The 14,821-nt window shown below is 35.9% G+C and overlaps 1 protein-coding gene across 1 annotated transcript; it reads right to left on the bottom strand.

Moving 5' to 3' along the window:
* Positions 1–4,875: 4,875 nt before the first annotated feature.
* On the bottom strand, positions 4,876–14,424 carry FAM92A1 (family with sequence similarity 92, member A1; the record flags this gene model as incomplete). The annotated part of the gene is made up of 6 exons (XM_009873407.1): positions 4,876–4,992; positions 7,495–7,614; positions 9,253–9,366; positions 10,485–10,589; positions 12,377–12,382; positions 14,323–14,424. Coding segments are annotated over 6 exons (564 nt in total), but the record flags the coding sequence as incomplete, so codon positions are not given.
* Between the last annotated feature and the right edge of the window lie 397 nt (positions 14,425–14,821).

Below are 14,821 nucleotides of genomic sequence, written 5' to 3'. Positions count from 1 at the left end.
CAAATGCGTGTGTTATATTTCAAGCTTAAATAGTTAATGATCTGTTATGCTCAGCATACATGGCTCTTGGTGAGAAGACTGCTGGCTGGTTCCTCTGGAAAGAGGGAACTATTACAGTTTGTCAACAAAGTGATGAATAGGTTACAAAGACTGCAACAATCTATTAATCAGTTCAATAGGCTTTCTTCTTCTCGTCACTAATACTGTGAGGCAGAAAACATTGGAATTATGTCAAGAATTGTGACTTCAGCCTGAGCCTTCAGACTGGTCTTTGCTTATTTCTACATGCTTGTAATATGAGTATTAATTTGCTAATGATGTCTGGATGCATTCCAGGTCAATCTCTGCTTAGTTTTAACTAACATCTGTCACTGGCAACTGAGATGAAACCATCTATGTTGCTTTCATAAATAAGAAAATAAATGCTTATGCCCGTATTTAGAATGCTTTGATTGGTTTGGTACTAGCATATTTAAATTTTAGGAAGAAATAAAAGCTGGCCTGCTTGAGGAAAGGCTGCATCTTCAAATTCAGGCTTAGTAGGAAACTGTGTGGCTAAGAGCTTCTTTGACATTTCAGCTGTACAAGATGGCACTTTCTTGAACTAAGACAACAAAGTTGCAACTTGGTGATTAAAACTTGTCATAACCTTTGCTCTGGCAATACCAAAAAAATATGGATTCATAGAGTAGTTCAGGTTTGAAGAGACCAGGTGGTGTAGTCCAACCCCCTTCTCAAAGCAGTGTCAGAACAGGTTACTCAGGGATTTTTAATAGCTCTAGGGCTAGAGGCTCCACAACCTCTCTGGGCAGCGTATTCCAGTGACTGGTCACCCTCACTGCTGGTCAAACCTAAGTAGTTCATGTAAAGTCATCTTCATTACTAAACTTCCATGTAAACTCCTGAAGCAGAAGCACACAAAATCAAGACAACTTTTTATTTGTTCTGTATTTTTTAAAAGGCTAGTGTAGCTTTTTTTCTTGTATATATTATTTGTCCTCTGCTTTAAGTGCTAGGAAAAAAAACATTTTGAATGAGAATGATAATGACAAGTCTGTATATGTAGATACCTCTGAGCAAAGAAAATTAAATATGGCCAAATTTTCAATTTCTGAACACTATGTACCTTTTATTTGCTGTCTGATAGGAAATAGCTTCAGAAATATACTGTTCGGAATCCTCTGAACTGAAATTGAATTAGAATAAAGCCCACCAAATTCGTAACTTTATTTGATAGCTGCTATAAAAGCCATTAAGGAGCTACAAGATTTTGCAGGGAAAATAAAGGTGTTCTATGATTATCCTCAAAATAAACTTGTCTGACCTAATCATGCAGTTGAAAACTTCATCATGATTGTTACTGTAAGGTAATGTCATTACTACTAGCAGAGTAGTAGCCTCTATTACTGTGTTGTAAATGTGAATGCAGCTAACCTCTTGTTAATCAGCTTTAGATGATTTGTTTTTAAAGTTCTAGCTACTATACAACAGGAGATTTCAAACGCTGAAAGTAAATTGATAAACTTTTTAATGTGCTCTGGTAGTGTTGTACACACATATGCATTCTTGTAATAAAAAAAGGATTTGGAAGCTGGAAAGATAGGATAATTTATGGTTTTTTTGCTGGTTAAGTGTGAGATTATCTTCTAGAAAAAACATTATCTATTCTCAAGAAAGTTAGAATAATTACTGATAAAGATACCACTGATTTTTTCCCCCTAGTGAATACATAAAAGGTCATGAAGCTTATAATGACAAAGGTCATAATTAAAGGCATTAAAAATATTTATTTGCCCTATAGCTAATTTGTCTTTAATTTAAAGATAGATTAGAATTTATGAGTAGGTTAACCTGAAGTGTCTGACTGATAGTCCAAAAAGTGGGTTTCTTTTAAACGGTCTATAAAGGCAAAAACTACTTCAAACTATAGAGAGATGAGATGAAGCACACAGAAATTGGGAAGGAATGTCAGTACATCAGTGAATAAGAAGGTAATAGGACAGTTGATTCTGAGTTTATAGCTGTTACCTTGCTAAAATGTTTTGGTTGGTGTTTCGGGATCTCCCCTGCTGGAATGTGTATGCCTGTATATAGGCATTGTATTCTGATTCTGCCTGAATAGGTGGTACAGGTGTGCGATGCAGTAACAGCATTTCCTGATAATAGGGTTGTGCAGTGTTAGATGTTTTAAGGGTTTGGAGGTGGTGTACTTTATTCAGTATAAAGGACAAATCAGAGACAGTCTGTAATTACATGGCTTGAATTATTGCTCTTCCTTTTTAAGAACAATCATAGAATCAAAGGTTGGAAAGGACCTTAAGATCATCAAGTCCAGCCTACAGCCCTACACCACCCTAACACTAAATCATATCTTGAACTGCCACATCCAGACGTTTTTTAAACACGTCCAGGGGTGGTGACTCCACCACCTCCCTTGGCAACCCATTCCAATACTTCACCACCCTTTCGGTGAAGAAGTTTTTCCTAATATCCAATCTAAACTGCCCCTGGTGCAACTTGAACCCGTTCCCTCTTGTCCTGTCGGTGTTTGCTAGAGAGAAGAGGCCAACACCCGTCTCACTACAGCTGCCTGTCAGGTAGTTGTAGAGAGCAATAAGGTCTCCCCTCAGCCTCCTCTTCAGGCTGAACAGCCCCAGCTCCCTAAGCCTCTCTCCATAAGACTTACAGTCCATATAGCAGAAGAATAATAAATGCTGTAGTTTGAGGTGTTGATATAAAATATTGCTAGTTTCCTTAGTTATGCTTTGAAGCTGGTTTTGCTACCATTGTCCAAAAATCGTGACTTAAAGGAGAACGGTCTCTATTGTCAAAATCTAACAGTAGTGATCATGAACAGAAGAGCTTGAGGCATTCAGGAAAGCTCTAACAATCTAATGAGTACAAGAAGATAACCCTTAGTTCCAAAGGGCTGGGCCAGCATGCTGAACGGGGCAGCAAAATACTCTTAGCAAGACTGGATGCAAGCCTGCATCATCTAGATGTCAGTATTCAAAATATGAGCAAATAGAGTACTGTCAGTCTTGCCGTAAGCACTTCCGCCATAAGAAAAAGCTTTGCAAAAGTATCTTTAGGTAATATTTAATTTTGTAATTACATTCTAAATCCTTCTGGCTTTAAAATACTTCCATCAGTGACTTTTTCATCTATAGTTACGAGGTCGCCCGATTCCTGTCCAACATGCAAATTTACAGGACAGAGTTGCCTAACACTGTATTTCTCCCTTTCTGTAAGTTTTTCTGTTATTCGTAAAGTGGACTTTTTTTGTGAGGTAGGGGAGGAGAAGGACTCTGAAGCTGTTGAGGAAAAAACCCCACCTTTCTTTTAGTACCCTAGCTACTGATCTTTTAGCGGGAATTAATCTAAACACTACTTAATTTTTTTATTCAGAATTCCTTTTTCGAGGCATAATACAGACAAAATCACAATTTGTAAATATGTGTATTATATGAAAACCCGGTATAGTCAGGAAGTTAATCATCCATTTTGGAGATGGACTACATGTCTTCACTGAATATGAAGTGGTAAAGTGATCTTTGTAATTCTGATGTTGTGATACAAACATTTTTAAGTGCTGGAATATATGGGAATTAAGTTACCTAGATACTTTGAAAGCATCATTAGTACTGTACTCCTTGTCAACAGTAGTTCAATGCCAATAGTATGTAATTCCGGTGTAAAACTATTTCCTGGGTTATAAACAGAATCCTATATTGTGAGATTTTCACTTCTTTTTTCATTACATTAATTTTTCGCAAAACCTATTTTTTCACCTGTCAAAACATGTATGCATTGCATGCTTTGCATCAGTGGACAAAGGCAGCATCAATACTAAAAATGCTTTTTCTGGCTTATTTTCAAAACTGACTGAATATTTGGTTATAACTCAAGATTGTTTCCCCAGTTACAAGATTAAATTGTAAATTTATAGAAGTGTCCTTTCTTTAGCAGATATTAAAGCTGGTGACAAACAATATGGTAGCTGCTTTCTGACAGACAGTTGTAAGCTGTTCAAAAACGAACATGCATAACCACCATCTGCAAACAGGATAAGAAATTACACTCAAAATGTGTAATTTCTTGTTTGTTTGATGGAATTCGTAACTGAATCAACCAGTTAAACACATGAAACTATACAAAGCATGTCAACTAATACATACATGTCAAGTGTATAAAATATCAACTAGTTTTATTATGAAGGCACTTTTATTTAAAAGCAAAGCAGCATTAAAAGGAGACACCAGGCTAGGTCCTGACTTGTGAATGTTCATTCTGTGTGTGTAAAGGAATCAAAAGTCATCTCAAGTCAAGCCTGAGGAAAATGAGAATGAGGAAACAACACACCTCACCCTGCTTTCTGCCATCCAAGGTGGGTAACGAAATTAAATTGACAGGATTGTTGCTGTCAACAGTTTTCTGAGTACTACAATTACTTTAGGATGTATAAACAATTATAATAGGTATAGCTAGAGAGTAAAGTAATATATTGGCAAAGTAACAAGCAAACCCTTATGTTCATAACTGCTTGTCAGCTTAGTACAGTTTTTGGACACTATTCCTCATGTAAGTTTAAGCAAATGTAACTGCAGTATAACATCTATGGGAATATAATACCGGATTCTATTGAAATATTTCATTTTCTAGCTACTGAAATTGTCCATTTTCAGCAGATTTTATTACATTCTTTGAAACTGGTCATTTGTTGTCTGGCACTCTACAATTAGTGCCAATTCTTGCTCCTATTGGAATTTTAAAAATACAGCATCAGTGTACTTTTTGATTAACACACAAAAGCCTTTACATAAAGGGAAATCTTTTTTCACCAATAATGAAAAAAAGACTCTTAGAGCAGTTTTATTATCTCACTTCCTTAGCAGCCTCTAACTCTTCCTCCTCCTCCTCCTCCTCCTCTTCCTCATCTTCATCGTCTTCCTCCTCCTCTTCTTCGTCTTTTCTTAGCATACTGCTGGAAATCTGTTAAAACAAAAACCCAAATCCAGTTAAGTGTTTGTTCTCCTGAAAGAAAAACAACTTTGTTGTTGGCATTTCCAGTCTTAAGTGTTTGTAGATTTTTCCTGTGCGATAGGCACAATGCTAACAGAGAGATTTATGGCACAGAATATACAGTAATGATTTTTAAAAGCTAAAAAAAAAATCCCCATAGTCCAGAGAACTATTAATATTAAAAATCAACAGGATGTCAGTTTTTCTGAGTTGGCTGTTCAGACAGCAGGCTAAACATCAATATTGAGGCTTAATCTTATCTTGAAGACATCAGACCTCTTCAGTTAAAAGAAAAACTCAACACTGCTGCTCTAAGCTGTTTTTGAGAATAAATTAGACAAACTTTACTAGAAGAGTCTTGATTCATATGTGAACTTCTTTCCCTGCCCATCAGCGCTTGCCCTTCAGAATGATACTGTAGTCCTTTTTTGGTTCATAAATGTTAAAAACAAGTGCCAGCTGCCAAGCTCTCATCTCCTGACAGATTCTGCAATCTATACTTTTTTCTAATGAGGGCTCAATCTAATTCCTATTGAAGATGGATTCTTCACAGAAGATGCAACATTTACAATTTAAAGTAGAATATGTTTTGTTTTTTCTTTCCCCATGAGAAAAGGAATATTACACTCAAAGATAGTTATCCAAGTCATCTGGAATGCTTCTGAAAAATGATTTTAGGTTCAGTTTAGCAGTTCTCTAAGGGCATCTGCAGCTCTAATTTTGGCTATATTTTGAGTCTTCTCACATACAGTAGTATAATAAAAGCTTCAGTACTGAAGACAAAACTTGCCTTTTTCTCTTTTTTTAAACAACCCCCTATTTTAAAAGTCCTTAAATGCTGGTTATTAAATTGACTTCTGAGATTTCATAATTCATACAGCTATGCAAATAACAAATGTTTTTTGTGTGCATAAAGCAAACTGCAATCATTGAACTAAAGAAAGCAGAAAAATCCTCAGTCTTGTTGATGCTTGCAAAGTACATAATTTAGCTTCAAGCAAATGCTTGCTTAGAAATCTCTGAAAGTAACAGAAAATGGAGTTAATCACTGGATGAAGCTGGGTTAACTTGAGTCTAAATGCCTAAACCAGCAATCTTTCATTCTGTGAAAGGACAATGACACTGATTTGCCACCATTCATAGACCTCTAAGATCACATTGTTTTGGAATGTATTACAGTCTCCCTCTTGAGTCTAGAGGACTTGCTTTTCTTTTTAGATGTTCCAGTAAGAGGTTATAAGAACACTAACATCTGCTAAAAGAGAGGTCTAGGAAAAGAGTAAGGTGAACTTGCAAGTTAGTCAAAATGGAGTTCCCCATAATCTCTGAGAGAAATCACAATGCACATACATTTCGTTTCAAGAATACAGAACACAGCTATCTGTGGCACCTCAAAGTAATTACAGGTGTTTCTTTGCCCTTGATATAGTTTTACAGCACTGCAGGAAGTTCCCAAGGAAGACGGTAACAGATTTTTGGCAGTTTCCTCTTGTCTTCAAAAAAATGAATTTTTCAAAAAACCACGTTTTCTCAAGTTGCTTGAAAGTGAAATGTGCTTGTTTGATAGAGAAGACATGCAACTTAAAATCAAGGTTGGTCTTCAAGCACTGCATCACTGGGTTATTTTATCTTTGCAGACAGCATGACTTGTATTTTCAGCAACAGAATAACTCAGCTGTGTTGAGAGCAAAGGAGGCAGAATGGTGTGCAAAAGTCAGAAGAACTTCTTAGTATTACAGTATCAATGCAGGAATCTATCCACAGAAGTGTGATGCGTACGTTTTAAATTTGGCCCTCTTTGTCTTTAACCAAAACACTGGTAAGAATCAGTTACAGGATCAAGGCTGCAATAAAGACAAATAATTTAACCATTTTGCAGTATCGGCAAGTTTACTGCTGCAAACAAGTGTGAAGGATTTTTGCAAGGTAGCTAGTTCAAAAGCAGTGACACTTTCACTTGTTATCACCATCCTCCTTTTCCTCACCTGCTCTGAATTTTTGAAGTATAAAAGGAAAGGTCATGGATTTGCTCTGCTGCTAGGAAGCATCACTAGCCAGAGTCAAGATTCCACAGAGAATCCACACTCTAGGATCTGGATACTGAGACAATACACAAGTGTTTAAAAAGAATGTCACTTCTGTTTCCAGTAAGCTCCTAGAGCTTTTTTCTGCAAGGTGCCACAATTTGCTGATGAAAAAAAACTAGTATCTCTGAAAATAACATTATTCAAAAGTGAATAATGCAGCTTGAAAAGCTGATTTTGGGTTTTCCTCAAATAAAAAATGATATTTAGAAGCTGCATTAATAAAAGCATTAATAATAAGACCTTTATGCCCTTGGAAGTCTCTTTACCTTTCTAACTGTCCTGAACTGGGTAAAGATAGTGGATACATATACATGTACACTACCTAAGGATCTCCTTAAGTCATTCTTTTAATACAGTTACTTAGCAGTTAATTTTCCTTTCTTACCTGTACTGTCCTCAATGAAGATTTTAAGGAGCCAGTTCTTTGCAGCGGAGACTTTGAATTTGCACGAACTATGTCTAAGCGAGACTGATAGTCTGGTGGATAAAGTGAGCTCCGAAAAACCTGTTGAGATGAAGAAAGCTGTGACTTGGGTGCCATGATACAGCTTGGGTGCCAAGCTAACAGCCTCCAAGACTGAAGCCAACAAAAATGCAGCAGCACTGGACAATAATAAAATCTCCTCTAGAGTTATAGATCAACTGTAGTTTGGATTGATTGGTTTTAGCTTAACATCTTTGCTCAGCCTGAGACATAGCAACACACTTACATGGTCAAAGTAAACACTCTTGAGAGATCTGAAGGGATTGACAGGTGGAACACTGCAATGGTTTCCAACCAACACATGCAGCTGAGTTTCAGGCTAACCCAGAGGTACGAACCCCAGCAAGCCCCTTCAGGGTCTGTATTTCTCAGAGATGAACTCTTAGCCCCTTCACAAGCAAATCCTTGCTGCCAGTCACAGCTGCATCCAAGACATTTTAACTGAATTGTTCAGGAGATATACAGCTCAAGAAAAATTTGGGAAAACTCATACAGAAGAGACCATAATAACGATTATACTTACAAGTTCTTTCCAGTAGCTAAGAAGAGTAAATTATAAGACTAACAGTCTAATACTAAAAATAATAAAGCTATTCGTGCAAGACTTTATTAATGAAGTCATGGAAGATGGTAGAATTGTAGTCAGTCACTATTTTTACGGAAAGTAAATATACAATTAACAGGAAATTTAAAATGAGGTTAGAAATTTGGTTGTGAAAGATAAAAGTATGGACTTAAAGGATACTTTTGAGTTTTTGCCACATGACATTTTAATTTTTGAACTAGAATAGTACAAATTTGCCATGCCATAGTTTAAATGAAGTATAAAGAACCAAGTAGCCTCATATGTGACTGTCACTGAAGAAGCATGATTTTGTATCTCTTGTGCTAACTGAATACTGCCAGACTTGGTCCTCACCTATGTCTTGGAAAACATAAAATTAGGACTGATAAGATTTACAGTAAAAGACCAAAAGTGATCCAACTTTCTTGACAAGCTGCACACATATACACAACATACATTTCAACGATAGTAAGTTTAAAGGACCAACATCCAGAACCGCAAGAAAGAATAAAGGATTGAAAAAATTGTCTTGGGAAAGAGAGATTGTAACTCAAAAAAGAAAAAAAGGGTGATTTTAAAGGAACCTCCAACTGCCATGAGAAAAAAAGGCAATTTGGTAACAAATGTGTCTTAATTCTAGAACAGCCTAATTAGAAACAGTGAAAGATGAAAACCAGCAAACAAAACTCAGAAGAGAAAGAAGAGATTTTTAGTGAAGTAATTATCTTACCAGAGCACTGTAAGGTTTTCTCTTACTGTGCGTTTTTACAGCGAGATTCACTGGAGAGTTGTTACTTTAAGAACTATGATGGCTGAGCTTGGAGTGGCAGTTTGTTTAGGAAGTCTCTTGTCTGTATTTAATGGGAAAGATTAGATTGGCACTGCAGGTCTCCTCTGTTTTTAATATTTCAGAGTTTATAAACCTGCATGCTGCTCTTGGAGAGATGCAAGGAAGGGTTTGGTATACCCCAGAAGTTTGTTCTGAGAACCTAAAACATATGTACCATTTTCTGCCTGGGACTTGTATAGCTCCGAGTATGAAAACTGTTCTTATGTAGTAAGTAATATGACAACCAAATCTTAATCACTCTTACCTCTAAATCTTCATTTTCATCAATATTTTGGATATTTTGGTAGGCAGCAGTATATATCTCTAAAGCTTTCCCGTGGAATATCATTTCAATAGTTATAAATTCAGAAAATATGTTCTAAAACCAAATGAAAACAGAGGTTTTCTTAATGCAGTGCAGTACATTCCCACTTCAAACACAAGAAATTACAGAATTCGGCACTTTGTGTTTATACAGTACAAATAACTGCATGGTACCTAGTACTTTTAAGTAGTCAGACCTGAATTTTAGAAATTAAACATAAATGTTGGCTGGGCTGTCATGCAGTTTCATACTCAATTCTAAGTCAAGTCAGTGCATGAAAAACAAAGAGGAGACTCATTCGGAATAAAATGTTATGCTGAAAACTCACTTGATGTTCCCTGATAATTATTCACAAGATACACTCATTAGATTTTTGCTTTGTTGATGGCAATCTTTTTTAACACAAATTACATGTAAATTCTATACATGTCTGTAATTTACAGATAATTTTACATAATAAAATATTATTTATATTAAACACTTAACAATGACATCTTCAGAACTCACACAATCTTTTTCATATTACACTTAACATCGAGTACAGGTTGGTTTGGTTGGGTTTTTCAACGACCTTTCCTGTTTAGTCTGTGTTTTTCTCTTCAACAAAAGTATCAACGTATCTCATTTCAGCAACTTTATAATTAAACTTGAGATTACATAATGGAAGTGTGTACTAAAGTCTTTGGGACTTAAGCCACTTAATGTTTGACATTAAGAGAGTACTTAAAGGTTTGATTACTTGCAGACACTGAATGTTTCATGCTTTCTGCAGCAGTAAAACTTCTGACTGCAGTAACCTACATAAACTTCAGCATGGATAAATATATTCTTTACTTATCACTATTTCTATTGATTTTGCTGATATTAATCCACATATATCATTCCACTAACAAATGCAGCTATGAGTGAAGTAGAATACTGCAACTGTTAGAAGGTGCAGACCCTAAACAACCGGATACAGGAAAATTCTGAATTCAATAAACTGTAAGAATAATTGAATGAGTTTTAATTGCAACGTTCATAACATTTGGATTATGAAATATTCATGAATACCACAAGATTTGTCTTTAGGTAGACTTAGGTTAATGTTGCTAATCTTGCCAAAGAATAACTGTAGTAATTTTATTATGCAAGATTAAATATGTCATATACCAAAAAGTGAGCACACATACTTTTATGTCCTTTATTTTCTGTTTCTCAAAATTATCAATGGTCTCCTCTAATTGCCGAGTTGTTCGAGTTGCATCCAGTGAAGCTCTCTGCAATTCACTTTCAGCCTGGTAGAGTAACACAAAACCGAAATTAGTTCCGTGTTTCATACAGAGATATTTTCTCTAATTGCCATGAAAATATTTAAGTCTAGGTTTTCATACATATTTGTGTTACTGTGTTTGTAGATTTGTTTGTAGCTTAATAAACATATAAAGATGCATTCTACAAAATTGTGACTTTGATCTGAGACATGAAAAATGAGGAGCTGCAGCCAGTCCAGAAAGTCCCACTGCCCTAATCCATTTTCTGTAATAATCATCTGCTAATTCCACTGAGCCAGCCCCAACACTCTGCTGATGACACAAGGACTGGGTTCAGGGAATTAACGCAGCATTAGGGTTTACCCTTACAAAAAGTTTTTGGGTTTTTTGTTTGTTTTTAAGCTGCTGTGAAGGTGAGGGCAGGAGTGCATAGGCCAGAGTGGTAAAGGAGTAGAAAAGATCACCTGCTATTTTCAAGTGCAGATCAACCTGCTGGGTCTAGAATGAATCTTTCCCAGTGTCATGCTGAACCTCATCCTACCACGCTTTTATTTAAATAGACAATAGAGCAGCAGCTGGAACTAGTGGTGGGCCTGACATTACTAGGTTAATGGTTGGACTTAAAGGTCTTTCCATCCTAAATGATTCTGTGATTCTAATGCACTTCTCCTGCAAGTATCTCAATCAGCAGATGAAAGCTCCTATCATTTGTAGATTCAAAATCATTTCAAGTATTTTGCATTTTTAGTATTTTGACATTATTGAAATTTCTTATAATAAACATCTTCAGCAGGGCACTGCAAAGGGGACACAGCAACCAACCAACCCCTAATAGATAAATACAATTTTTTCTTATTTTGTTACTACAAAAGACATTTTATGTATGTATTTTAACTAGATATACTGTATAGAAATGCAAACTACTATTTAAAAGAAGATACTGAAGCTATTCTGGTTAAGTCTGAGAACTGTGTACTATTACAAAATAAGGATGTAATGATGTAAGAGCTTGCACTTCAAGCCTGCAAAATCTGGGTCTAAATTTATTTTCCATACATTACTGGTCAAACATCCTGCAGTAGTCAAGACAGTATTTACTTACTGTTCTGTAGTAAGGAATCTATTCTGTCCTGGGATTTGGAAATAGTACATGGACTGAGTAGTTCTGTCCTATGATCAAGACATACAGTTCTTCCCATTTCTACAACACTGCAACTTAAGACAGGACCTTTTTTTTTTTTTTTTTAATAAAAGGACACCACAGGCCCACTTCCCATGATCTAGTTTTTAGCGTTACATGCATATGGGAACCTAAGGGCTAAGATGTGCTCTGCCACTTCTTTTTCTTTGATTAAAGTGTGGTAACTTTATATTACAGGATAAACAAATTGAAACAATCTCCTTAAAAAACACCTTAAAGTCATAGACTCAGTTCTGCCATTACTGGGCAAACAAAATTGGTGCTAATTTTTAGTAGTACGAAAGGTGGCATGTTCATCTCCCTTTCTTGATTTTGCCCAAAACAAGAGCAGAGTAAGAAAAGATATCTTGTGTATTTGCAATTATTACACTCAGTCACTCTGTAAATGAAACCAGCTGTTATGCATAAGCAGCCACTACACATACAAATACAGTACGTTATTTCTATGATAATCAAATATATCTTCTTGCCCTATCTTAAATAGACTGGCCAGATTTTGTGCACAGATGCTTTGGTAAAGGAATTCTGTTGCAGAGTGAAATGTCTGAACTTGTAGAACCCACATAGCTGCGTAACAGCAATTTGATGGTTTCTCTTCTGAAACACTCACCTGTGACTGGAAATATTAGTAAAGGAAAAAAATAGCACAATATTCATAGAAGTATCCAGTTTTACTTCTAATTTTAATATAACATGAAGTATTTACCTCAGATATTTCAAAACATCTGTATACTTGGGAAGGGACTATAACATTGTCTGAAGCTTCCTGATACAGGATGTAACTTAGTTTGTTATCGCTTTGATAGAATTCAGGTATCAAGACCAAAATATTTTAGGACAGCTGTTTGTCTTGGGCTGAGGTTTTGGTTATTTATTTATTTTAAAAGAAAAAGAATTAGACAACCTAGGTAGATAATTTCATTTTAAAAAAATCAATTTTGATTTTTAAAAAATGTATTTTTATATTAAAAAAAATCTGGTAAGGTTTTCTTTTCAAAGCTGCACTACTCTCATGTTTTATAAGATGGGCTTGAAATCTGGGAGTGAGTACAGATCCTTTGCTAAGTTGTCAGCTGCCAAATCACAGCTGCTCAGGAAGAGAACCATGGCTGAAGCCTAACAGCTATGCGAATGAATGCAGGTGAAGATTCTCTCAGACCTAAAAGCTGACCTCCATACATCCTCAAGAGCGAATGCACATATTCATGCTCATCATGCTTTTTATGCATTTTGTGTTCATCACTTTAAAATGTAAATATGTAGTGTTTGGTCCCTTTGGCCATATGTAAAACCAGACCGTACTAAGATTTAATAACTCCTCAGGCAAAGTCTTAAGTAAAGAAAACACAGGTGTTATAAGAAACCAAGCCATGGAAGAGTGTTAGGGCATAGCTTTGCAAAGAGATAACAAGCTAGATGCCAACCATATGCCCATGAAATCAAATGGGACTTAGCACAAAAGGGAGAAAAACGGGACCAGTCTCCCTTTGGGGAGAATCAATTACTCTTACTATTTACTCCCTTAATTCTAATGGAGGAGAACTCTGCATCACAGCTCAAGTTCTAACCCTAGAGCTGACATCTGTGTGTCTTTATCACATGAGAAATTCTAATTAGTCATCACCTGACTTAACTTTCGATTAATATTAAATGGGAATTCTTTGGCACAGGAAGAAAAAAGTTCTTCTGGGTGGCATTTGACCATCACACTAATTTTCACTCTTCCTGCAGTCCTATGCCCCTGTCACTAGGAAGATCCTAATTTCTGAAATCAAGTTGATAAAATCCTACAAAGAATATGACTGTTCCACTCCTAAATCCAATGCTAGAATGTAATAAAAAGCAAATGGCTAATGAACTTAAATGCTGTATCACAATACATAGGCATAAGGGGACTGAAGTAGATGCCCTGGTTCTCTTCTGGTTCAAACTAGGACACAAGAATTGCCTTGGTCCCCTTTATTTTGCCATTTCTTAGATTCTGACTGCTTCAGAATTTGAAACTTCAATGGGATTTTAATGGAAATTCTGTGGAAGCTTCATTTTTCCCTCTGTGATACAGAATAGTATACTGAGGAGGATCACTGGACTTTTGAGAGGAAGAGCAGTCTGGTTAAGTATTCTAAGAGAGTAACGAGTTTTCCTTTCATTTGCGTATCACAACTGAAGGAAACTCATACCCAATCTAAGTACAAAGAAGCACAACAACTATGAAAATAACAGGAAGGAAAACAATAGAACAAAATACACAGTAGTTAAAAGGAGTTGTCTGATTACATTTGCTTTCAAAAGCCTCCAAATTCCTAGATGAAATCTATGCCTATCTCCCTTGCAGAAACATATTAAATACTTCATAGTTTCTTTTCAATCAAAACAGGAGTAACAAAGCAGCTAATAGAAGCTGTAACTCATCATAAAGTTTAAGAAAAGATACAACATCAACATAGGCAACAGTCCCTCTAAAAGCATTCTTCTCTTATTACTTTCTAAACACAATAGCTTAATTCCCAAGAAATTTTAAAAATGTTTCTTATAGCCACTAGAAATGCAGGATACAATAATGTGTCGGTCTGATGGATTCCGCTGACGTGTCTTTTCCAGCTGAGATAATTGCTTGGCTTCTCGGTTCTTTGCCGTTAAAGTTGCTTTAAGATCATCCTGGAAATAAAATGTTTTAGACATGTCTGAAATAGATCTAAGGTAATACAAAATGCACTTCCCTTCATACATGCACTGCCCAGAAAACATGAACAAAACTGCTTTAAACAAAACCAGGCTTTACTGATGTTACCCTGTTAAATAACCCCCCTGAAAGAGGACCATTTAAGAGTTTAGCCCTTCGCACAACTCTCCGTAGTGCACACTATAAAATGTGGGGAAAAAAGAAAAATGTATTTACAGCTTTTCATTAAAAGTATACTGGATAGTCAAAAGCTTAAATCCCCAAAGCAGTGAGAAGACAGGTCCATTCTACGCTTAGCAATAGAATAAAGGTGGTATTTAGAAATAAAAATAGGAATCAAATAGATCAATAAGATAAAAACAAAACAGGCAT

The sequence above is a fragment of the Apaloderma vittatum genome, unplaced genomic scaffold (genome assembly GCF_000703405.1).
Source record: "Apaloderma vittatum isolate BGI_N311 unplaced genomic scaffold, ASM70340v1 scaffold13167, whole genome shotgun sequence".
Classification (NCBI taxonomy): Eukaryota; Metazoa; Chordata; class Aves; order Trogoniformes; family Trogonidae; genus Apaloderma; species Apaloderma vittatum.
This window is presented reverse-complemented; position numbering and strand designations above follow the sequence as displayed.